The 25,255-nt window shown below is 41.4% G+C and overlaps 5 protein-coding genes across 8 annotated transcripts; 3 read left to right on the top strand and 2 right to left on the bottom strand.

The window, feature by feature from the left end:
• Positions 1–211: 211 nt before the first annotated feature.
• Positions 212–1,853, top strand: LOC108113910 (ras-related protein Rap1). Of its 2 annotated transcripts, none has more exons than XM_017224619.2 (2): positions 212–391; positions 760–1,853. In XM_017224619.2, exon 2 carries the CDS (start codon positions 1,195–1,197, stop codon positions 1,747–1,749), a length of 555 nt encoding a protein of 184 aa, XP_017080108.1. In that variant the 5' UTR covers positions 212–391; positions 760–1,194; the 3' UTR covers positions 1,750–1,853. The 2 variants fall into 2 exon arrangements, with proteins under 2 accessions (XP_017080108.1, XP_017080116.1); XM_017224627.2 differs by lacking the exon at positions 212–391 and adding an exon at positions 447–516.
• Positions 1,854–1,974: 121 nt separating this feature from the next.
• Positions 1,975–5,149, bottom strand: LOC108113887 (CUE domain-containing protein 1). 3 transcript variants are annotated; one of them, XM_017224596.1, is made up of 2 exons: positions 4,927–5,149; positions 1,975–4,869 (listed from the first exon to the last, which is right to left on the bottom strand). In XM_017224596.1, the coding sequence occupies exons 1-2, from the start codon at positions 5,083–5,085 to the stop codon at positions 4,144–4,146; spliced, it is 885 nt and encodes a 294-aa protein (XP_017080085.1). In that variant the 5' UTR covers positions 5,086–5,149; the 3' UTR covers positions 1,975–4,143. The 3 variants fall into 3 exon arrangements, with proteins under 3 accessions (XP_017080085.1, XP_017080091.1, XP_017080098.1); XM_017224602.1 differs by having other exon boundaries at positions 1,975–4,824; XM_017224609.1 differs by having other exon boundaries at positions 1,975–4,821.
• A 2,264-nt stretch (positions 5,150–7,413) lies between these two features.
• Positions 7,414–11,328, top strand: LOC108113633. The gene is made up of 5 exons (XM_017224304.1): positions 7,414–7,506; positions 9,940–10,134; positions 10,212–10,512; positions 10,689–10,700; positions 10,772–11,328. The coding sequence occupies exons 2-5, from the start codon at positions 9,946–9,948 to the stop codon at positions 10,840–10,842; spliced, it is 573 nt and encodes a 190-aa protein (XP_017079793.1). The 5' UTR covers positions 7,414–7,506; positions 9,940–9,945; the 3' UTR covers positions 10,843–11,328.
• Positions 11,329–13,789: 2,461 nt separating this feature from the next.
• On the bottom strand, positions 13,790–15,498 carry LOC108113592 (DDB1- and CUL4-associated factor 8-like). Its single transcript, XM_017224243.1, has 5 exons — positions 15,400–15,498; positions 15,158–15,202; positions 14,289–15,101; positions 14,092–14,228; positions 13,790–14,033 (listed from the first exon to the last, which is right to left on the bottom strand). Exons 1-5 carry the CDS (start codon positions 15,496–15,498, stop codon positions 13,790–13,792), a joined length of 1,338 nt encoding a protein of 445 aa, XP_017079732.1.
• A 7,126-nt stretch (positions 15,499–22,624) lies between these two features.
• Positions 22,625–24,291, top strand: LOC108114080 (cuticle protein 7). Its single transcript, XM_017224838.2, has 3 exons — positions 22,625–22,711; positions 22,805–22,936; positions 23,374–24,291. Exons 1-3 carry the CDS (start codon positions 22,697–22,699, stop codon positions 23,782–23,784), a joined length of 558 nt encoding a protein of 185 aa, XP_017080327.1. The 5' UTR covers positions 22,625–22,696; the 3' UTR covers positions 23,785–24,291.
• The last annotated feature ends 964 nt before the right edge of the window (positions 24,292–25,255 follow it).

The following is a 25,255-nucleotide window of genomic DNA, read 5'->3' as shown; positions in this document are numbered from 1 at the left end:
TGTTATATACATAATGTATATTTTTTTAAATAACTGTACTTTTCAAGTATTGTATAGTAAATCAATTATAATTACACTATGTAGAATGGCTACAAATTTATTTTATTCAATTCGTAAATTAATTTAATAATTAATTTATTTTAAATTGCCATCACCATCTTATCGATAGCATTGGGCGTATCGATTAACGAGCATCAGCATTGGACTATCGATTGTACCATCCATGGTTTGACAGCCCTAGTCTGTGAGTGTTCGCTGTTCGCTGAAGGCGAAAATTTAAAGAATCAAAGAAAATACGGTGTTTTAAATTAAAAGTGCAGCGGTACGCGAGCAGCGACAGGTGAAGCGGGCCCAGGAAAACGCAGTTTGCGACAGCGAGTGGAAAACACAGGTAAAACTCCACCCAGAGTTGCCCTGCCGTCCGACATGCGGGTGCATTTGCGTGGTCTAATGCTGCAATCGGCTAGCTGATATACACACATTGTGCACACAGTGTGAAAGACAAGTGCATATAAAGTGAGAATTAAGTGAAATGGAAGGGAAATTTAAGTTTAAGGCGTTGCAGAGAACCGCTGCGTTCGCCGCAGCCGCCTGGCAACTCTAAAAATGAATCATAAGAGCGAGAACGAGAACGAGAGAGTTGCGAAGAAAAGAGGGAGTGCAGTTCGTTCTCAGCATACCAAAAAACGCAAACCAAAAAGACAGCGAATTTAGAGTTTATAGTGTCTAAAAAGCGCCTTTCTTCTTACTCCCCTACAGTGTTCCCTCGATAACAGTGACGGCGGTCCCAACGTACAGGAAAACCAGGAGATTTCCGCCCAAAAAAGCAACAATTGAACGCACGCAACTCGGCGGAAGGAGCGAGCGAGAGAGGGAGAGGCACAAACACCAGCACACAGCAATACCAACACACACACATACACACACTTACACGGCACAAAGGTTATCAACAGCAAAAGCAACAGAAACAACAACAACAAACTAACTTTAAATATAAAGCATATATTAACTAAAATCAACTGAGTAACAACTGAAACCGACAAGCAATCGCCGAACAACGCCTAAAAACTAGTGATTTTCGAGGAAGAACCACCTAGAAAGTAAAACCCACCTACCTGGCCTACCTGCATTTTGGGTCTGTTCTCTAGAATTTAGCACAAAAACACAAAATATATAAAGGATATATTAGCCAACATGCGTGAGTACAAAATCGTGGTCCTCGGAAGCGGCGGCGTGGGAAAATCTGCGCTGACGGTCCAGTTTGTGCAGTGTATCTTCGTGGAGAAGTATGATCCGACCATCGAGGACAGCTACAGGAAGCAAGTGGAGGTGGATGGACAGCAGTGTATGCTGGAGATCCTGGACACGGCGGGCACGGAGCAGTTCACCGCAATGCGCGATCTGTACATGAAGAACGGCCAGGGATTCGTGCTGGTCTACTCCATCACGGCGCAATCGACGTTCAACGATCTGCAGGACCTACGGGAGCAGATTCTCCGGGTCAAGGACACGGATGATGTGCCCATGGTCCTTGTGGGCAACAAGTGCGACCTCGAGGAGGAGCGTGTTGTCGGCAAGGAGCTGGGCAAGAACCTGGCCACCCAGTTCAACTGCGCCTTCATGGAGACCTCAGCCAAAGCCAAAGTGAATGTGAACGATATTTTCTACGATCTGGTCCGGCAAATCAACAAGAAGTCGCCCGAGAAGAAACAGAAGAAGCCGAAAAAGTCCCTATGTGTTCTGCTATAAGACTTCCAAAAAACAAAAAAAAAAAACAAAGAAAAGAAAACAAAACAGAGAGGATAATATAGAAGAGGAAGAAGCAAAAGTATAAGCGTAAAGTAAAAAATTTTCAATTGTTTTTCATTCTCGTTTCGTTTTTGGATCCGAAGGCAATTGTCAAAAAATTGAAATAACCAATCTACTATATACAAAACAAACAAAACAAAACTTAAACTGACAAATGTTTTTAACTGTTTCAAGTTTTTGTAATTATTACCATTTACTACTATTATGATTGTACTATTTTTCGCTGATTAACCATTAATACATATGGGGAATTATTATATATATATACATATTTAAATATATTTGTCGTTCGTTTTTGAGCCGTTTTTTAAATTATGCAACAAGTGAAACATTCGTAAACTAAAACATTCGTATTTATTGATTCTTTTCGATTGTACTCTACACATCTACAACTACTTATACACATGAAAAACCCAACCAACAACAAGTATATCTTAAAATAGAACCGAAAAAAACATTCAAAAACAAAATCAAATTAAGCTAAACTAAATTGTACGCCTAAAAGATAAAAAATTCCACGAAAGAAATGAGCAAATAAATCGAGAAAGGAATGAATCATGAATAAGGAACATATTTTATAAAAATATTGTATGCAAATGATGTCAAAATGTTGCAAACAACCAGAAGTAATGAGCCCATTTAGTAATTAGTTTAAAACAAATTTACAAGTAATTGTTTAACATGATCAATTGCATCCAAAATTGAACACACACGCACACATACATACCAGCCACATCCCACATTCACACCCAACCCACATACACATACGCACATACACATACACTGACACTTTCCGGCATGCTCTCAGAGAGCGAAAAAGCAAGGCGGAAGCGGAAATAAGAGGGAGTGCTGTTCCTCATTTCCGCTTCCTGATAAAAACAAAAACAAGTACAGAGACGGCCACAAATTCTAGTATATTTAATACATAAGAAATGGTTTAACATAAACTGTCGTGTCAATCCCAAAATGAAAAGAAACCTAAAAACGAAGTAATTTACAAATATTTCATAATAAACATTGCATAAACTTCGCGTACGAGTAGTAACCAATATGCCCTTAAATCAAAGTCTAAACACAGCCAACCAACATTAAAACTAAATAAAAACCTAAGCCCAAACGTATATATTAAATATATGATAAAGATACAAATCATTTTTGAATATAATAAACAAACAAACCGTTACAATAACATAATGTAATAATGAGCGTGTGAAAACTGTAATTGTAAAACCATTTTTTCGAACTTGTTACCATACTGGCCGTGTTTTTAGGGCTGTTTGTCTTTCTGATCTTAGAACAATCGTAGTCCTGAATTCGCGGCGCAGTAGGTCAAAAGGATCGATCATCTTTTAATTATTAATAAATGTATTATGTTTATAAAAAATTAAAAAGGAAATGCAAAAACAAAATAAAAATTAAATAAATTCAATTAAGGAGAGTATTTATTAATAGGATTGGGATGTTCTTCCCAAAATAAAACAGATTTTTGAAGTTTTGAAATATCTGTATTTGATACCTGGAATAGTTATATAAGGTTATTCAAATATTTATACATATACAATTACAATCAAATAGCCGCTCTTTATAATTATAATATTTTGCTAGTTTATAGCACGCATATTAATTCACTGTAAGATCTGCGATAGGATCGATTCGGAGTTAGGTTGGGGCGTAGGTGTAGTAAAACTGCATTGTATCCACAGCTGATATGGTATGCAAGTTCCGAGAGATTCGCGGGTGTACAATATTAATTCATGCATTTTTCGTAGAAGTTGGCAAAGCTCTGGCCAGCAGTTAAAATGTATAAAGTGGAATTAAAGACAGGTTTTACGTGGTAGTTTTTCGATTACTGTACAATAAGTGGCTCGAGTTCCGCTTTGTGACTAGGTTTTGGGCTAAGCAAAGTGCTCTACTTGAGGGGGACTCGTCTCCGATTCCTGGTGTGATGCTTGGTTAATTAACGCTTTCTATAATCAGTCGAACGTGTGTATGAGTGCGGTTCTCTAGCAGACGCGGCTCAATAGATTCCGCTTTGAGTTTTGATTACAAATAATGGATAAAACTTAACTATGCTAATTTGGCAACAACGAAAGGGGTAAACAAAACGTATACAAACAATAAGGAATATATAAGGGGAGATATTGCACGGTAGGGTAAAAATTGCACTTAAGGTTAAAACTAGGGTAATACCATCGCATCTTTGTGTTGAGATTGGGATAGGAGATTTCGTTCTTGCCTGGAGATTACTTGGGTCTGTGTTACGATTTGGAGAGATTACTGCGCACGTGATCGTCACGTTATGGCCGTTGAGATAAGATAACAGAACGTTCCGCTTCACTTGCGCAGCTGCAACTGACCCTGCTGTTGGCTGGATTGTTGCTGGCTGGACTGTTGCTGATCCCGCTGGTGGTGGTGGTGATCCTCGTCGTCACTGGGTTCCTCCCGGAGCGGCAAGGAGTCTATCTGCTTGGCCGTGGTCACCTTCTTGTTGCGCTGCCAGGTGAAAACTCGGGCCATCTGCAGGAACTTCTTACGCGACATCTTGCCCATGTTCTTTAGCCGCTCCTGGAAGGGGGCGTCATCCTCGCCCTTGGCTTTACCGCTCTGTTCCTTTTCTAGGGCGTTCATAAAGTCCTGATTCCAGCGCAGCTGGTTCATGAACTCTTCGTTCTGCAGCATCAAAGCGAATTGTTCGTCAGGCAGCTCGAAGTCCTGCTGCCCGGGAGCTGGGGTGATCCGCAGGAAGCCTGCCGGCAGCGGACCAAGGATAGGCGGATTCCAGCGACGACTGCGCTTGGTGGGCGTGTTGTTCTGGCTGCTCCCCTTGCTGTTAGCCGATCCCAATGGACGTTGTTTGGGCGAAGCGCCCGTGTTCTGGTGGTTCGGCGAGGCACCAGCTGTTGGCAGCAAAGTATTGGGTACACCCGGTGCTCCAACGGCTCCCGCTCCTCCGCCGTCTGTGGTGTCCACCAGCTGCAGGTCTTTGTTCGAATCGTTCAGGTTGATGAGGCTCTGCTGGGGCGAAACATTAGCATCCAGTTCATTGCGCAGTTTCTCGTTCTGCGTTTGTTAGTTGGTTAGTACATAGACGTTAGTATACACAGCACCTCCACTCACCTGGTTGTCAATAGACATGGCCAACAGGGCGTCGATGGTTTGGTCCACGGCCCCAAGATTCGCTCGCAGGATGGCCTCAATCACTTCGCGGTCGATGTCCGGGAACATCTTCTTGAAGTCGGTCATTGCCTGCGAAAATTCTAGTTGCAGAGTGGACATGATTGTTCTTATTTTTATTTTCGCCCCCCACAGTCCAACTGGAGGAACAGTGTGACCAGGTGGACCCAGCTATAGAACAGTGTGACCAGCACAAAAGCTTTTGGTGGATTTTAGATAGTAACAGGGGGTTCCCACTGGTTTGGTTAGTAGGAATTTAAATTTGTTATTAGACTTTAAAATGAGTTTTAAGAATTTTGTTAGATGATTTAAAGAAAAAGAACATTTCATTTTTTTTATAATCAACTTCTAGTTCCAACGCAATATAGCAATTTCAAAATATTAACTCTTAACATGTGATTTATAGAATTGACATAGATTTTTAAAGTGCAAGATCCAAAACAGCAGTTCAAAAAGTTTTGGCGACTGTATCTATAAAGCGAAATTAGGTACAGATGACTGACCCATAGGATGACTCAATTACCATATCAGACAATAACGGCGGACTGATTAAAATTGAAGTCATCCAGTCACGTGATGTCCTCAAATCAACCGCTGATAACTGGGAGGCACGTGCTTTTGCGCTTGTTCCGGCACGAAATCTCGTATTAATAACTGTCAATTAGCACTGAAATGATTGCCATTTGATTTGCTATCAGTGATAGGCGGGTTCCAAAAAAAGAGTCCTCTTATCAATATCAGACGGACAAGTGATGAACCAGACTCCCCCGCCGGATTTGGGTTCGGAATAGGGGTGATGTAACCATAAAATTCAATTTAATCACAAAGCCTGCAAAAGGAGCGTGGGCACCAAGATAAGGATGGTACCTTCCGATATTCTCGTTTCCGACAAGAGGTTTTCAAAGTCTGAATATTCTAAATATAGACTAGACGAATTAATTACTGTCTACTGGGACTTCGTCCAAGACGCATTAAAATTAGGAAATAACTTGGGGGAGATTCTATATAGGCGAATTATAATCTAATACGTAGAAATTTAAATCCAAAGATTTCTGTGCCACGACACCCCCAATTCATTTAGGTTTCTGAGTGACTTAATCCCGGGCTGATATTGCGTCATTTTTCTTCTTTTTTAGAAACCAGATTTGCCGTGTTAATAAGCATAAAAGATAAGATCGGACTGCTTATCTTTGAGATGGACATGTGTAAATTTCCGTGCTATTTTTATATGAACTCTGGTAACTGCGAATTTATTTTTATCCGCCTTGTTTGCCCAAAAATTCTAGTTGATATCTCATTAAGAAATATATCTTATTCAGAATTGTGTCAGTCTGCCCTACAAGGGGTTCTTCTATTTACAGGTACCCAGAATGTGTAAGGAACGCGGATCATGTGATTTTCCGCTTGAATTCCATGAGTTTGCAATACTCGTTGGGGATTTCAGCATCCGCTGTTTGAAATATGCAAATCGACATTGACCCAATTAACTTTTAAAATATTCTAGCCAAATCATGACGAGTTTAATAACCTACAGTAAAAGTTTGTATAAATCGAACCCTAGTATTATTATAAATACTTAGATTATTTAAAACCTTGCCTAAATCACCTTGAAAAAGTAACGCCCTGAGTCAATGAACCAGGCGAGGTAGTAAACCCCTAGATAGTAAAGTATTTTCGGATCAAAGATCAGATCGGTACATAATTCAAGTGATTTAATTTGCTGACATAAGCGCACCTATATGACCCATCCCCGTGCTGTAGCGCAGCCCCCACTAACTATATGGCACACTGATCATAAATCTTGGCTTTATCGGTCGATTTGTCAAAAGCGTGGCACGACAAACGCACGAAGACCGGAGCCGAAGGCTCCAACCGACTTGAGTCGGTTCTGGTGGGATCCGTTGGGTTAGTTCGTCGACTAACCAGAACGCGTCTAGTAAGAATCCGAGAACTCCGAGTGCCCAAATCCGAGATTGTTACCAAATTAGCAGCGCTGAAATAAAATTACAAAAAGTTTTCAAGTACTCGAGCAGCCGTACCCCATTCCAAGCCCCCGAAAACCTGACCCCGGGTAGGCGGAAAACCACCTCCCCAAACCGCCCACACGAACATTTGACTTCTGTCACCTCCGAAGTGGAAAAGTCGTCGGTTGTTTATTTGTACCTGTTGAATTACCCTTTTTGCGGCGTCGGTCTTCGAGCGCCTATATAAACAAATGCTCCCATCGGATTTGCGTTTATTCTGCATTGTCACAGCTAACGGTTAAGATTCGCCAGGCGGAGCAAAAATTATAATACAAAGCTGACTCAGTAATCTGTTGAGAATACCAAGTGCTATAGTTGGACTAAAGCTGAACGAATGTGAAATATATTCTTTCGAAAATTCAGTAAAAAAGTACAGTTACAGTAAAAAAGTACAGTTAAAGTGGAAAGTGTTAACCGGAAATAACTGGCTTTTAGATCAAGTGCCAAGAACTTGAAAAATCCGTAAAACTTTTTAATAATCGAATTTAATTTGGAAAAGGTAAGTCATTTAGTGAATAAAAAAGATCAATTTAAAAATTTTATTAAGGCTTATAAAGACGAGAGTTTACGTAGACTTAAGTAAACTTAACCTCGATCTATTTATAGTAAGGATTGCGATTTAATTGCCATTTTCTAGAATAATTAAATCGCCTTAAATCGAATCATTAAATTCCATTCAAGGGTCAGCTGAATGGCGCCAAGAAAATCGCTTTTGCCTCATTGATAATAAAGACTTATACATATTTATATTTATATATAGATTATCAGCAGCGTTTTTCAGAACTGTCATTGCGGGATTTTCGAATTTAATTATAATCCCGCACTCATAAAAAATAATTGTAGCCGTCTTATCAGGGCCGCAAAGGAAAGGCGAACTCGAAAGGTTTTTGAATGGAAATAAAGTCTCGTGAATCGGAAGGTATTGCGTAGTTTTTTTTAGATCGGAGGAGGGGGATTCCAACTTAGATTTAGATAGAGATTAGTTTTGTTTACACAGCACGAGGAGCTAAGAAAAAGAGGGCGTGTCAGTAGATTTGAACTTATTGTTCTTGATAAGAACGAGCTCCTAGCTCTCCACGTTGCTTGTGGTCCGATATTTTATGACGCTCCCGATGACGCACTTAATGGCGGGCAAATAAAAGAACGTAGCCCAACGATTTTATTATTATATATTCCATGTTATTGATACGATTTGGGTCACAGAAGTTGAGACCCCCAGCCTAGTTTGTGTTTAAAAATGTTTCTTTTGAATATTTTGGTATTTACGAGCATAGATTAGGCTTTCACTTGCGCACGAAATACTTGTATTGTTACTTATCTATCTTAGAAGAGGTTCTGGAAGTTCTAGATTATATTGTGCCAGTAATCAGGCACTAGATAGTGCATATATCTTCCACTAGTAATATGACATCAGTTAAGGAAAGAAAAGCAGTTTAAAAAACAATGACATATCACCATTATTATGAACATAGCTGTACATATTCCTTCCCATCATAATTAGCAATTTAGTGAGGCCTATTTTGCTATAGATGACAATCACCTTATCGCTTATCGGACACCGTTCAGTTTCATTTTTTAATAACCCGTGCATAGTCATGGGAAACTGTCAAATAAATTCGACAGGTGCTGACTTCGATATAGTAGTTTGGCACTATGTTTATGGGGGAAAAGCCCCTCCCCTGGGTTCAACGGAATCTGTACGCGCGAGGCCTTGACTCAAAAACCAAAATAGAGATGACTCTTGACTGGGGATCGCAAATTAGCCACGACACCAGTGTATTATCAGCTCTAGGGGCAAGTATTTTTCTTTTTTTTTTTTGTTTTTGTTTTATTAGGCTATTAAAATGCGTTTGGCGCGATTACTCTGCGACATAAATTACTGATCGAGATGAAAAAGCCGCTTATCGCTTGCACTTGCTCTCAAAAGGTAGAAAAAATACAAGAAAATTGGAATCAGTCGGCAGCAACAAAAAGTTCGTTCATTTTTGATAATAAAACGTAAAAATGGAAATTATGTTGCCAAGTAAGAAAAACAAAGAAAGAAATGCAGGGAAAGAGATAATATACCACAATCTATTAGTTTAACTTATTAGCCTTCTGACCATTTGTTAGCCCACTCACTCCTTCGTTTACTAACCACCCCAAATGACTTGTAATTTTTAAAAGTCATCCCACTCCTTATTTGATAATGAGCTCGCCGCTCACCTTTAGCATTCCGGTCACTCCCGACGTCAAAGCTTGAGCTTAATTAGCCATTAATATTTCATAAATGTCAATTACGAGAGGCATCCCCATCCCCATCCCCCTGCGCCCCAGCTGATGACCCGTGTCCGCAGCATATCAAGTGATGATATTGCAATGTGACCTGAATCCGTGAGCTCCCATCAAAGAAGCCCTCGGCTGTATTTAGAACAAGCGGCGAAACATTAAGAAAGCCAAAACTTTTAACTGGAACACGGCCCTGATTCCATTGAGCAGGCCGAGAACTTGTTGGCCAACTGCAACGTGACTTATTTGAAGTACCCAACACCTCGAGTGGGCCGCAACCCCTGGAAACATTCCCGCATATTTTTACTCAGCCTGCCGCCGTTCATTTTGTTTTTGCCAACTTGTGTTGTTTGTAATAGGAAACCCTTTGCGTAAGCATTGGAGGGTCCTGGCAGCTCCTGGAGATGGGGTACCCTAGGAAAGAGGGTGGCTGGGTCATGTGTTTCGGGGATGGTCTAGGGATCCAGCCTAATTATTCTAGTCAAATTTTTGTTTACACTTTAAGCACTTTCTGTTTTTTAATTCAATTTTCATTTTGAATAGGAACATTTATTTTATTTTTAATTATTTAAGTCTCTCCTTATTTATAAATTTAAGTTTAAGGCTCTAAAAATACCTTCTCAAGCCAAGTATGTAACACCCCAATTGATTTTGAATTCCGCAGTTGAGGATGTCAGCCCTGTCGTCGCCCACCTCATGTGGTTGCTCCACTGTCCACTGGGCCATTGTCATTGTTCTCCTGTCAATTGCAATTGGACCGGGAAATGCCTTGCCTCGGCCAGCCCGCAACACGCAGTTGTTGTTCAGTGAGCTTCTAGGAGGCGGAAATGAGGACAACAACTATTATGGCGAGCAGTTGGTAAGAACAGGTCACCTCACACCTCACCTTAATCGCAGAAAACTAATCTTTGATTTGGTACTACTTTTGGCTTCCAGAAGTATCAACAACAGCAGCAAGAACAGAAACAACAGCGGTTGCCAACCTTTGCCAGGAAATGGCCATCGCTGAGGGATCTCCTTCTGACCGCCGACTATGATGACTTTGGAGTTACCCAGGAGAGCGATGAGCCAGAGGCGCCCAACACCCGTTTGCTGGCCCGACTCCACAAGCTAGGAGATAATGGTGGCGGCGATGAGCTACGCTATAATGTCGTGACCGATCTGACCAATATGCCCAGTAAGAAGGTGGTGCCTGGACATTCGCTCAAGGACCACAACACCAAGAAGAATGTTCAATGTGAGTACTGAAAAGTAATAGTTATTTGAGTAGGGAAAAAGGGTTGATCTTACATGAACACCCTGAACAAAATCCCATAACAAATTGAAATAATCCTTAAATGTGGCATGTTTGACTAATTTATGCTTTTGATTTGATTTATTTTCATGTGTTTTATTTCCGATTCCCAAAATTAGTTCGTAAACAATGTAAGTGTTGCATGAATTGGAACCCATAGCCTAGGGAAGTTGATTAACCATTTGTGTTCCAAACCCCTTAGATATGTCGCCTTGCCACTTCAAGATCTGCAACATGGGACGCAAACGCAATGCCGGCTTCCAGCCCTACTGAAGGGAACTAAAGCTAGAAATCCGCAAAGCAAGACAAACCAAAGTCCAAGTCAAATAAATCCTCTAAAGGAAACCAAGAATTTGCATTGTCACAAACTGTTGGATTAACGTTCAAATGCCAAGTATTGTCTACTGTTCTAATTTTAGTTACAGAATTTAATTAGAAACTATGATTACATTGTATTTATAAAATATTTCTCGACCTAAACACGCCCACACACATCTGACTCCCTGCTCTCTGCAAATCAACACACACACACACACCCATGCATACACTGAAGTATTTCCATATTAGTTGTTAATATAAATATTATCTATGATTCTTGTTGTATTCGAAATACATTAAATAGTAATAACCAACACAATGTTGTTAGATATTAAGCCAAGCATTACTTATTACAAAGAATATTTATTGAAAACAAACCGAACAACACACATGAATGATATGTGGCCAAGTTTCCTGAATAAATGTTATATAATTATGGTATTCAAGGACCCGAAGGTGGTCCACTAAATGCTTTTTGCTAGTATGTGACTTGGGTTAGTTTCTGATTTACAAATCTTTAAGCTCCTCAAGGTATTCAAAGACTTTTTGGACTTTAAAGCTTGCTTGGTAAAATCTAAAGCCAGCTTTTAGGCTTAGCTTATTATTCGTTATATTTTATACAAAGACGACCAACTTTGGGTGTTACAGATATTTCATTTAGCATTTAACCTTAATTTTGATTTGTTTTTTTATATCCATATAATGTTTTCTTAGGTTATTAGTAACTTGATTTGATTTCTCTTTTTAAGCAGACTTTGATTGGTATCGACTTCTTAGTTAATTGATCCACCAGATTTTTATTGTCAATTTGAGCCAACCACAAAGCACGATAAAAAGTTAATTAAAGTGTGTCATTACTATTATTTGCAACACTTAATTGTTTTTAGTGGCTCGCCCCGTTTGACGCTAATTACATATTGATTTACATATTGACTTTGTAGTTCAGTATCTGGACAGTCGTGAGAATAGAGATACATCTTAATATACTTCTGAGAAAGTGTTAAGATATTAAGAATGAGTTTTTCAGCACAAACAAAACTCGTTTTAAGACCGGATAAAATCATATTGCCAAACCAACATGTGTTTACGGATTGTCTGACCTCCAGGTCGCAGTTGCAAAGGCCAAGTGCCACTGCAATTTGTTGAAAAGTCAGAAGCCGAGCCAAAATCCGATTCTTGTGGGTGTAGAGCAGCAGTACGGAACCAAACTGAAGTGTCTGCAGGATATGAAATATTAAAGTCGATCGCGTTTATAGTTGGCCACTTAATGTCACGGTGGCGCCGTTGGCCATTAAAAGGCATCGAGCGAAGCCAACTGGCAGTAGTAAACGCCCAAACGCGATCGCTGGCTGTGGGAAAATCTGAATAAAATCTAAATCCGCAGTTGTTACTACTATTCTACTATTACAATTTCAATTTCAATTTCAATGGATTTGCTCCGCTGACGTAGCTGACCACTCGCGACCTTCGGCTGTGCCTCACATTTAGTCTATGCTCTTTAACACGTTTACACGAAATGCATTTCGATTTATTCGCAATTACCGAGCATTCGGCATTCGCTTTCAAGTGATTCATGCCCAGCCATAACTATATATATGTGTATCTATATGTATATAGCTATATCTTCAGCACATACTGACTGTTGTTCTAGTCGAATGCAAATTCTATTGTAATTAAACGAGCTACAATCTCTCGACAAATTGCTCGTGTCTGCTGATCTCGAGAATTATGAATCCAACATTTCAATATAAAATCTCAGCTAATCGGTAGTTGGCGTGTATCTATATAGTTTCTTTTTTGAGAACTTCCCACAAAGCTAAGCGAGAATTGAGTGACAGATTTCGGAGTGGCAGATGATGACTTTTTCAACTAATCAAAGTGGAATTTCAAGAGATTAAAGATCAGTAATCTATTTGACCATAATACTTCCAATTTTGGTTAATTTAACGAAATTTTCAAATCATTTTAATACAATCCAATAATAAGCACTAGCAAATATTGATAATGTCCATGCATAAATGCAATTTTGGAATCATTTTAATAGGTTTTCCTACACCATTAATCTTAACCTGCTTAGATCTTTGGTGTTTTCCTTGGCCCTCACATTAATTTACCATAAACTTGGAGCTCCCCGTCGGGAAATCTGAGGTAATTAAGCACTAAACTGTTAAGCGTTTTACGAGTCCGAAACAATTTCAGGGTCAGGCTAATTGATCAGCAGAGCAGAGAAGCAGATCTGACGAAAGTAAAAGTAAACCAAATAGGCACTTAATTAAGTTAATTCAGTTGTTTAAGTCTCGTGTTAATTGGACTTTCAAAACCACGCCACCACCTACACGTCGGCGAAAGAGTTGGATACTTCAGAACCAACCAAAAATTGAAATCGTAACATTAATTGCCTGGGTTCAAGTGGATGGGTGGGGATCGTGGCATTTCTCACACGCCGAACCATAAAACTCCATACTCCGAAACTCAATCCGAAACTGACTCAATCGTGTGAGAAAATTGTGGCTGCAACTGAAGTTGAAGTTGCAACTGCAAAACAATCGCAATTGTTTACTGGCTGCTGCACCAGATATGCGCGGGTTTTATTATTATTCCTCCGAAACGGCATTGACAAGGCCACACTTTGGACGATGATGAAGTGGCTCTGGTCGCAGCAGCTCGGGCATGTGAATGCCCCGAGCAAAATGTGTAATTTATGTAGCCGGATTCCCTAATATAATGAAGCCATTAAGTCTTTCGGGGAACGGGCTACCGTTTGCCACTCAAAACGCCTAAAGAAAACCGAAACCAATGGGGTTTTAAAGAAAAAATAATAAATAATTAAATAATTATATTAGATTAAAATAGTAACCTAAAACTTCCTATAAATGGAAAAAATTGTATTTCGATATTGCTTTTAGTTCGCGTTTTGGTCGTCAAGGTTAAAGCCGTTCGGAAACCAGAAGTGGATGCCTGGCGAATTCTCGCCAGCTGTGGCCAGCACTGGATACCAGGGGTGTGCCTCCAGGCACAAGATCCGCCCGGCCTTCTTGATCTGCTTGCCAATGATGGCCTCCGTCTTCTTCTCCCAGAAAATTATACTGTCAAAGTCACCGGTGATAATGAACTCTGATCGTGGACCAAAGAAGTTTGCCGAGTAACTGTCGTTGGAGTTCGGAAGAGTTAAAAGAGGAAGTTAAGGATGCAGACTGAACTTACTATCGCCCTTTGAACCAATTTAGATACTCTCCTGCCTTGTAGTTCCGGCTGTCAAATAAGTAGACGCCAGCAAATCTGAAACAGGCCAGAACCTCGCTTCCACTGTGGTTGTATCTGACGTCAGTGATGTCCGCGATCTGCACCCAAGAAGAAACTAGAGATCGGAATGGCTGCCTTGGAGGATGTATCATACTTACATTACTAAAATTGCCGGGAACTATTTCATGAACAGACTCCGTCGACTTTCGCTTGTCGAAAACTCGTAGCCTATCATCATCCCCGCCTACGCAGAATTCCGGAGCTAATGGGTGATGTGCGATGGTGACAAGGGGTATCCTTCTGCGGTCATGTCCGATGCACTGGAGCATTGCGGTGGCTCCGCTGTTGAGGCGGGTATCAAAGAGCTTAACCCATCCATCCCTTCCCGCACTCATAATCTCGGATTGACTGTGCGGCACTAGTACGATCTTTGGTTTGGGGTAGGTTAGAATATTACTATGGTTGTAGAGGCGCATGGCAGTGATGGCTCCTCCAGAGGGCGGAATAATGGTCCGAAACACCTGACCATCTTCGCTGGCGGAGACGATGTCCAGTCTTCCGCCGCTTTCGATAAACTTAGCACCCAAGATGTCATTCCCATGACCCGGACGAAATCGGTGCACTTTCTTATTATTAGCCCAATCCCAGACGACAATGTTATTGCCACCGGTGACGGAGCAGATCAAGTTTCCGTCACGGTTGAAGTTCATGTGGGCAACCCGACAGCTGTTCAGCGTCTTCGTTAGAGTCAACTGTGTTACTACTAGTGCTGACCCATAGTATCTTTGGATAAAGCTCTGTTCCGAGTTGTGGCCGCTCCGCCATTCAATCCGATTGGTGATGTTATGCTCCCGGTGCAGCAGCTCCCTATCAGTGTTCCAAATGCACGCTGGCTTGGACTGGTACACCATCCTATAGAATCGTTCGCGTGTGGCGATATTGACTGCCGGGTCTGCCTCGTCTGGAAAGCTCTGAAGGGAATTATCTTTACAATGAATGGGTTTCTTAAAGAATTCATCCGGCTTACCTCAGCAAGGGTGTCATCATTGTCGCCGTTGGAACTATCCCCGTTCTAAAAGATTACCAGAATATTAGTATAACATACATTTCTTATTTTATATTTTTATTGCGTTTATCGGATGGAGTCTGGATAGAGAAATTGAAATAATACTGTACAGCACTTCTGATGTTTAGGAGCCAGTGATTTATCGGAGCGTTTTTCTTATCTGACCTTGACTACCGACCTTTGTGTTCCTTCTTCTTACTTACGATATTGATATTTTCCAAAGAGGCCTGAAAAGTGTTCTCATCTTCACTGCAAAGGCTGACGTCTTCCAAGCCAGAATGACCCTTCTGATTCTCCAGCATATGCCTTAGCAAGTTTTGATTATGAAATTCCAATTAAGTTGCAGACTAAAGAATCCACTAATAATAATAAAAATTACCCAATTTGCGTTCAATCTTCATATATATCCATACCTTTTCAGTATTCTCCAAGAGTCTGTCGGGAACAGTTCTTATTTTTTTAAAAAGCTAAAACACATGCGGTCGGAAGAGTTTATCAGTGACCCCTAATCTTCTGATAACACGAAACATCTGGAGCTCATACTTTTGGAACGAATATTTTAAGAGAAATATATGAAACTATCGATTAATTGCATTATAATTCGATTTATTGGTATTATAAAAATTGTATCCATGTTTTAATAATTAGCGAAAATCAAGGCTGCACCCTTAACTTGAACCCTTCTCTGTGGTAATCTTCCTTCTTTCTTTTATAGAAGCTTCCGTTCGTCAGAATGGATGGTCATTTTACACTAAAACGATATTAAGATACGATATTAAATTAAAAAACCATTAATAGTTTGAATTCAAATACATATTTATTCATTGACACACTGCTCAGTATTTCCCTAGACTGCGTGTCTGTCAGACACTCTGTCTGAGCAGCACGTGCCACATATATGTGACCAAATCAATGAGTTGCCGGCCACAGTTTTCATTCATTCATTTGTGGCAGAATCGTGCGTAAACGCACAACTCGTTTGGCCTTAATGTCAACCTGGCTGGCCAAGCAGCTACATGGAAAATCCATAAAAAACCCATAAATTTGCAGAAATTGAAAGCCGGCTAAAGCGAGTTTCCTCATGAGACGTGGAAATTTAAATCGCTGCTTCAGCGGCTCTGAACTTGACACAAATTCGCCATCGTTGTGCAAATGAACTATTTGCGAGGCGGGCCGTTGCAAAAGTGACACAATTAAGGCAGAAATACAAACACAGCCCATAGCCGATGGCTAATTACAGCGATTGCCACAATTGTGGGCCATTAGAGAGACCATCCCAGATGGGGGCACACTCGGATCGGCGGGGCTCCATTAATCATCATCCGCGAATGGGAGTTGCAGCGTTTCTCACACAATCAACAGGCGGTGTGGCGGAAAAAATGAATTGCCTTTTAATATCGAAACCGAAAGTGAGCTGAGATTATGAGTTAAGAACCGTCGATCACTTTGGTCAAGATTTTGTCTATATGTTTATTTATGATGTGTGTCTGCACGAAATTGAAATAGCATTCGAGGTGTGTTGCGTGGCTTTTGTTTTTCATATAATTAATGATCTATTAGGAGAGGAAAAAAGCAATATAAATTAGGGTTTTTTCGGCATAACTTCGGTACAGCTTCCGCATTTGCTTCTAATGAGGTTTTGGTCAGACTCTTTCTACGGACACTTCCAACTTTAATCCCGGCGAATGGCCATCAATTAGCCATGTTCGACTCATACAAGATGTCAACTCAATTTGGCCTGGCAACCCATCAACGCAAGAGATTTAATTATCATCTCGGCCTGTCTGCAACCGAAGTGGATTGGAGTGGCGTGAACTGGAGTCTTGGGATTTGTTTCGCCTCGTTGCCGGCATCAAAATGATGGCTAATTGTTATTTTTGCATATGCAGCAAGGCGGCTGCTTGCATGTTGTTTGATTAGACACCGAAAGGGGAACAGGGAGAGAGTTAGGTTACATAATAATCTAGTTAACAAATTGTGTCATGTGGAGCTAGCCGAGTAACCGAGTAACCGACTCAACTGTCTCAGTTGCGGCCTGCATCCAACAGCTGCAACTTTCGAAAGCGTTTTGCCGCACAGAGAGACAGAGAGAGAGAACAGAAACCGCCTTACATAATCCTCGGCGGGCGGGGGCCAATTGTCGCGAGGGTGTTGGCCTACGACTTCGTATAAAAAAAATCATTAAAATATTTAAAAATAAATAATCCTCAACCAGCAATCTCCAAGCAACTCCAAACTGTGCATAGTAAAACCTCACGAATTTCGGGCTACATTCACCCACCACCGCTGTCCCTGCTCCGGCTGGACAAAATGGTCAGCTTGGTCCATTCCTTAGCCCAAATATGATAGATCTTCCGCATGTCGTTCGGCTCTGGGTGTGTCCAGTTGAAATGGAAAACTGAGTGGAAAAGGGGAAAAGCTATGTCCGCCGGCAATTGCGGGTTAATGGGTGAATGCGCTGTTTGAACTACATTACAATGGTTAATCCGTTACTAGCTCTGGTCCATAAGCGCCGAGTGGTTATGACTCGCCCGGGCAAGTGGCAAAATATTTGTAATGCAAAACTAAACAAAAGACTTGGGCAACAATTTGCCCTGGCTGCTGCACTCAGGGAGCTACAAATTGTTGCAGGAAATTATAGTAAATTTGCAAGCTAAAAACATGGCAATAAAAGTTAATGGCATTGTTTTCTTCTGATATTTCAACAGACTGACTTGGCAATCCTATATCATTGTTCTAGAGGTTTCCTTCTTTCATTCTTAAGGTTATTCTAGATCTTTCATTGTTGAAGAAACAGGCAAGCCTGTTGGTGGACCAGAGACCACCTCCAGCCCGTAGATCACCTCCAGGGTATTTGCAAAAACTGGACTGTCATGTTTTGGGCGATAGATACAAGGCGTCGACACCCACGCAACGCAGAAAGATAAAAGGGGCTCCAAGGGAGTTGCATGTAAACCGAGTTCAATCTTTGATTACAGGGCAGCCACACGTCGCAGTTGTGCAAGAAGCGATTGCCAACAATTGCGCTGCGGTTAACCCAAACGAGAGATGGGGGCGCATGGATCATAAGATGCGGCAGATTGGGGCTTTGAGACATCTCTGTTGTGGTTTGCCACTCTCGATTGTTGCAACAGGGCGAGGTATGAAATATATATCTATAAAATATCGCGAATTGTAGGAACAATTCTAAGCCGGATATGGCACACAATGCGATAAGCATTGGCCATGCCAGGGCACCCGAACAATGCACTTTATCGAGAGCCAATAAATCAGCGAACTGAGCCACAAATTTCAACAGCAAAAATGACAATGGCCAGACAATTACAAAACCATATAGAAACCAATTCGATACGAGAAACCCAGAGCGGAAATTTTGTAAAGCGCCACGCCCCCTTTGTGGCCCAGTCGCCTAGCCGCCTAGTCGCCCAACTATGGACTGCAGTGAATGCATTGCGAAAAGCGAACTGAATGCAGACCGAATTCGACCGAGGATTGGGTCCCGCTTTTCGGCCTGGTCATGGCAAATTGCCATTGGTGGGGGGAGGTCCATTCTAAGCCCGGTCTGGGCCACTGCCTGAAGGTCGATCTGCTGGCGGAACAATGCCAGCGATCTATGTAAATTTCGAGCGACATAATTGCACGGATTAAGCTGTTGTCTGTTTACTGGCCTCTCCCCCTCACATTTGTAATTGGACGGCTGATAAGCCAAACGCCCACCGAAAGTTTTGGCATTAAGCTGTCAGAAATCTGAAGCCCAGATCCCAGATCTGAGAGCGTTTACAAAAATTACAAATGGTAGGGGAAAAGCTTAGAGCTACAGCCATCAGATACGATTAAATTGAAGTCCAAGTTGCTTTGACCTTGGTATCATTTGGTGGGTGCACTTTACCTTTTCAGGGAAGGAAAAAACACATTTTCTTCGCATTATTATCAGATTTGAACTGTGTATGACAAGCATAATGTGCCCCCATGATTTCATTAATCAATTACGTCTTTCCTAACATTTCTACCTGGCAGCTGGACTCTTTTGTTTATTGATTGCAGTTTGATATTCCGTGAATTCCATTCGGCGTTTGGTCAAGGTCACCAGTTTGTTCAATTACTGCAGTTGGTATTGTTTCTTTTTTATTATTATTTAGTTATTGCCCCCTCTTTTCTGCGGTTTCTTACCACAAAAGCGAAGTAGTAGCCGCTGGTCGAAAATGATCAAAGCAAATCATGAGTAAATGTTAATTGCCATGAGTCGTTTGGGTTTAGTTCAATATGTTAATTGCAATACGGTTTTGCATAATTAATTTAAATTATAACCTACGTTCTGCACTCGCTGTTGACTTGTGAACTCACAACCATCGGCCATTCATTGCGCAAGGCAGCTGACAGAACGAAACTCAAGACTCAAAATCAAACGAATGACTTGGGCAACGAACTTGTTTCGCATATTGCGCTCACACGACAAAAACAATAACAATGCGAGGAAAAGCTGCAAACATTTGCCACTCAATCAGCGGCCAACAGCTAGTGCAACTGAGGCAACGCACACAAATTGCTTTAATTACAACAAATTTGTTTGAATATATATCAACTTGAGGTATTTCAGCTGAGCTTAACCAAGTGCACTGGGAGAAAAGAGTTGTAACCTTAACTTAAAGTATTCAAATCACAGAGATCCGGGTTCTTAGATTCCTGTTAATCTTATGCATATAACATGTATTAAGAAAGAGAGAAAAGTTATAATATAAGCTCAGTGTAGTTCAAGCAAATGCTCTCTGACTTTTTAGCCGACACCTCGGAATCACGACGACCGTTCACGTCATGCACCCGCAGCTAGAAAAATATGGCCAGATCTGCAGCTCTCCACTCAGCCGGGCGCTCAACTCGAGTGGCCAGAGACTCGGATCTCGGATCTTGGATGTTGGTCCGCTGACATGACGAGCCAAGATCGGGCCAAGATTGCAACTGCTGCGGGCCACTTGGGCGTTGCGATTCTGTGATTCTGCGAATCCGGCTGACTACTTGGTCTGGGTGGTCCGCCGGCTTCTGGCTACTGGCTGCTGGAACTCCTCGCCTGACTCATAACTGTTAAGATATACATTTGCGCACATGTGAAGCGGATCTGTTCCACGGACTGAACTCTAGCGGAAGGGGTGAATAATTAAATCGAAAAGGAAACGCGCAGCACGGCCAAAGAGTTTCGCATTCACGAATTTGCAATTGTCATTGTGGGGTCTAGTTTCGTATGCCTTGACTAGACATGGTTCTGGTGTTGTGAATGGCTTATGATTGTTTAAGGAATTTCCACACATTTAACTAACGGCTTGGCATGCCTAGGAAACGAAACCTCTTATCAAGGAAGTGGAGAGAACTGGTTTTAAATTGGATAGCCAGTCAGTATCGGGGGTATTCTATCGAACAGTCTACACCATTCCTCATGGCTTCACTGGCCCTACCTCTTCCCAAATATGGCTCAATCCTCCATCAAAAGGCAATCAATTATTGCATTTTTGCTCGAATCCAATCTAAACCTACTTTTTCAAAGTCTCGACTGCAAAAATTCAATTAATTGGCCGTGGTGGTGCGTCATTTTCCGCAAACAAAGGACGTAATCAGATCGTGGTCTATTTCAGGCAGCCGAAGCTGAGCTCAGAGATTCAGTTTGGGTCTCTAGAGGTGGGATTACAAAGGGGGTTGGGAAATTCTTAGAAATTATATTTACTTGGAAAAGAGAATAGAGACTTCCAGAATTTCTTTCATTGTTATAAAACACTTGACATTCCAAATAAGCTTCTATTTATTCAAATTACCACTTACAGCATCTAGAATCGAGCACTTAAGATGACTTTGAAGATTAATATTTACCCCTTTTAGTCTACGCTCCTGATCTTACCACTGCGATTACAGCTGTTAGTGATCCGTTACACGTCGCTTGCCGTTCGTCGTCGCTGTGTCGTGCTAACCTTGAGATGATTACTTCAATTTTTTAGTACGCGATGACCAGCTAGGCGTAGAGGGGTCTCAGGAGGGGCTTTGTCAGAGCTGAGCTTACTAATTCGAGACAATTTATTAAATGAGGCAAAGCAGGGCAAGTACGTAGTATAAGCCCAGCAAATATGCCATAAAACAAAGCAAGGCAGCCCCAAAAATATGACAAAACAAAACGCTTATTTTTTCATATTTTTTGCCTGGTAATGAGCCGGGGCTGCAATGGCGGATATTTTGGGCATAATGATGTGGCGCCACGGTGCGCCCCACTTCCACAGCGTCTTCGGGTGGTGCCCTCTCCATACCTCCGCACCCCTCTCGCCTTACCATTTGCGCAAGATTGGTTTAATAAGCAAAACGGCCTACATGGCAATTAAAAAAGTGGCAGTAGGAACAGCAGCTAGTGCACTGAGAAATAATCGAAGCATGAATTGATAGAAGAAAGTTGGGAAATGCTTAAAAACTTGTCAAATCTTCAAGGAAATCTTTGATAAATCGAATTTCTTCTTTTGGTAATACTTTAAATTGATTTCTAATTTAAAACGGAAAATCCTTTTAAGTTATTTTTCCAGTGTAGAATAGCATTGACTTCAAGATTTGATAGACGACGCCCGCTGCAGGCAAACTAAAAAAAGAAGAAAACATAGAACGTAGAAAACATCGTCTTGGAAACCCACGAAACAGACGAGCGAACAAATTGCAACATGCCAAAGAATAGCCAAGGGGATGCCGAGGGGAGGGGACGCAACACCTCCGCCCACCGAAATGCAATTTTAACTTATTTCAGCCATTGTCTTATTTTATTCATAAATATTTGTGTTTACGGCTAATTTTATTCGTGCCCGAAGATTGTTTTTGCGAGGGAGCTTGCGGCTTAGAGAGGCCATTTCAATTAAATCGTGATGGGAGATGGAAATATATAGATGGCCAACCTTTTTTCTGATCATGATTTCATAATTAATATGCCTTAATAATGGCCAATTTGATATGTTAATATTTGCCTAGCATTAGCCGATAGAACGCGTCTTGAATGTCGACTAGGCATTATCCAATTTGAGTTTTGAGTTTTCCCTTCCATTTCACAATTACATATTTTTCGATTTACATACATCGCAGGTTATCTCACAAATCAGACAATTTCCAAAGACAAACCACAGCAAACCAAGCCAAGCAGCCGCTCCACATCCAACTGAACTGAACTTCACTCTCGTTTTTCGAAAAGCATTAAATAATTGTGGATCGCCGGTGGGGGAGGGGTGTGCAGGGGCGTTACGGGGGCTTCAACTTCTTGGGCTTCGCTCCGCAAAGCTTGGCTTTGCCTGGCATTTTTGTTGTGCTGCTGCTGACCGACTCGCATTCGGCTTTCTGTGCCTCGGTTCGTGTCTGGCCCGCTCGGGCGTTGTCTTGTATATAAAAGCGGCTTCCTTCTTGGTTCTAGTTATCAGTTGAATCCAGCTCAACGTTCAGCACACACTCGCGTCTGCAAAGCAAAACAAATCCCAAAAACCAACTCCATTCACAATGGCATTCTTCAAAGTGAGTGAACAGGATAGCCCAGCATCCATTAAAGTGCCCTGTGATCTAATCCGCAATATAATAATTCAACCAAACCATACTTCTGTGATTTAGTCCCTGATCTGCCTGGCCGTCCTGAGCGCCGCCTCCGCCGGAGTCCTCCACGGACATGGTGCTGGTCTCTACGCTGCCGCCCCGGCCATCTATGCCGGTCATGGCCACCACGACGAGGGAATCGATTACCATGTAAGTTGACCATCCGCCAAAGTAGCTCAGGAAGGGGCTCTTAAGATCATAGAGTAACTAAAAAGAACATTTAAGAAGAATACTAAAAAATTACTTATACGACATGTAATCCTTGGCTATAAAAATTACCCATACGACCTGTTAGCCGGGCCATGATGTTCACATTTATTACAACCAATAGACAGGCAATCATAAAATTATACTTAATATGCCCTAAAACTAACACCACCATCAATTGGCGGCAATCACCCATTCCGCTGGCCAACTCTTTGGATGCTGGCCCAGGGCCATCGTGGCTTCTGACATTTGGCCATTTTCCCACGCCAGCTCCATTAGCATAGCCAGCTGTGCCGAGTGGCGTGTGGCATGCACATAAAATTAGCACCCGATCCGAGCAAATCTGCACACTTCTCATGGACTCTTTTCGCAATCCTCAGGCCTACCCCAAGTACCACTACAACTACGGAGTGGCTGACTCCCACACCGGAGATGTGAAGTCCCAGCATGAGGTGCGTGATGGTGATGTTGTGAAGGGATCCTACTCCCTGGTGGAGCCCGATGGTTCGGTGCGCACCGTGGAGTACACCGCCGATGACCACAACGGATTCAACGCCGTGGTCCACAAGACCGGCCCCACTGTCCACCATGCTGCTCCCGCCGTGGTTGCCCATGCCGCTCCCGCCGTTGTGGCCCATGCTGCTCCCCAGGTGGCCTATGCCCCAGCCATTGCCCACCATGTGGCCGCTGCTCCTGCCGTTCCCTACGCCGGATCCCTGGCGCATCATGCCGCCGTGCCCGCCTACGGATATGCCACCCACAACGCCCACGCGCATGTTGCCCACTACTAAGGTGATAGGACAAGCTGCAAAATGCACCACCTGAAGCACTACATGCACCACCACCAACACCACTCTTCTGTAATTTATTAAGCACGTTGACGACCTCACAAAAAACGGATGATTGATCCACTGACGAAGCCTGCTATAATACTCAGTATCCCAGTCATGTCCATCGCCTGCACGGGGATTCCCCTATCCCCGGCAGCATCTATCTCCCTCGAACACACACACATTGCCGTCTCTGTCTCAGCTTTCGCGCAATTCTCTCTTTTGTTTGTTATCCAAACTTCTCTTTTATTGTAAATAACGAAGAAATCGAGTGAAGAACAAACGCCCATCATGCCACACGCCCACGAAGAAGAACCAACCTGAAAAAGATGAAGAAAAACGAACAAAACAAAAAAATAATAAAAAAACACACATGTATTATAATAATTTTGTGTATACTTTAAGTTTGAAGCTGAAACTGCTGACAATGCTATAAATACAAAATGTAGAGAATTACAAAAATTCAAATTTTTTAGTATTTTTATTGCAAAGAAATGGGTTCTAGCTTAAAACAGTTATGAAAGTTTAATATATAAACTAATCCAAAAAAAGCATCAAGCAACTTCTATTCCTATCAAGAAGAAGTTGCAAATGAAATTCTACTTAATTTACTAGGACTTGTTTCCCTTTCTTAAGCGTTTTTATTACTAATAAAAATGTATTAACTTTGTGGTTTTAATTGCCAATGAAACGGAATACATTACCGATCAAGATTACATTCACTTTTCATCCACAATCGATTCTACCCCTATAACTAATTATGGTTGCCATTAATTATGAAAGTTATGGAAATTGATGGGCAGAGCACTTGGCCGAGATCACGCCACTTGATTGACAATCATCGAGCTGCTAATTTGTGGGCGTGATTCGAAAAGGTGAAGGTAAGCCGATTGATTGGCATTAGCTTAGCCAGTAACTAGTTGAATCGCATTACCTTATTATTTATCAGTTAAAGATCTCAGACATCTGTGCACTCGAAACACGAGCATTATATCTTCAGAATGATTTGGATTTGCCTTGACATCCATCGATTACTTTGCTCATTGTTTATGGATAATTAATCACAAGTTATAGATGTAATAAAGTATTTTTATAAAGTAGTTCTGAAACGTGGAACTAACTTGTTTTAAGTACAAATATTAGTCTTAAACAACATATAGTTTTTTGTAAGTAATGTTGAAAGAGAAAGATGAGAGATTTTAGGATATTTGGGAGGTTTCTTTCAACCTTATGTAAGCTTTATTTACCTTTTATTGTAGAAAACTTTTGGGCTGTGTGTATTCTTATTAAACTAAAGCTTGGCTTTGAACTTGTTCCTTAGAGGCTTAGAAAAATATTAGACTTAGATGTATACTTTCTGGCTGTTTTCTGTTAAGGTAAAATACAAAGACTACTTTCAAGCTATAGAAAAGTCAAATAAAAGTTATAAAAA

The sequence above is a fragment of the Drosophila eugracilis genome, unplaced genomic scaffold (assembly GCF_018153835.1).
Source record: "Drosophila eugracilis isolate 14026-0451.02 unplaced genomic scaffold, ASM1815383v1 contig_2088, whole genome shotgun sequence".
NCBI lineage: Eukaryota > Metazoa > Arthropoda > Insecta > Diptera > Drosophilidae > Drosophila > Drosophila eugracilis.
This window is presented reverse-complemented; position numbering and strand designations above follow the sequence as displayed.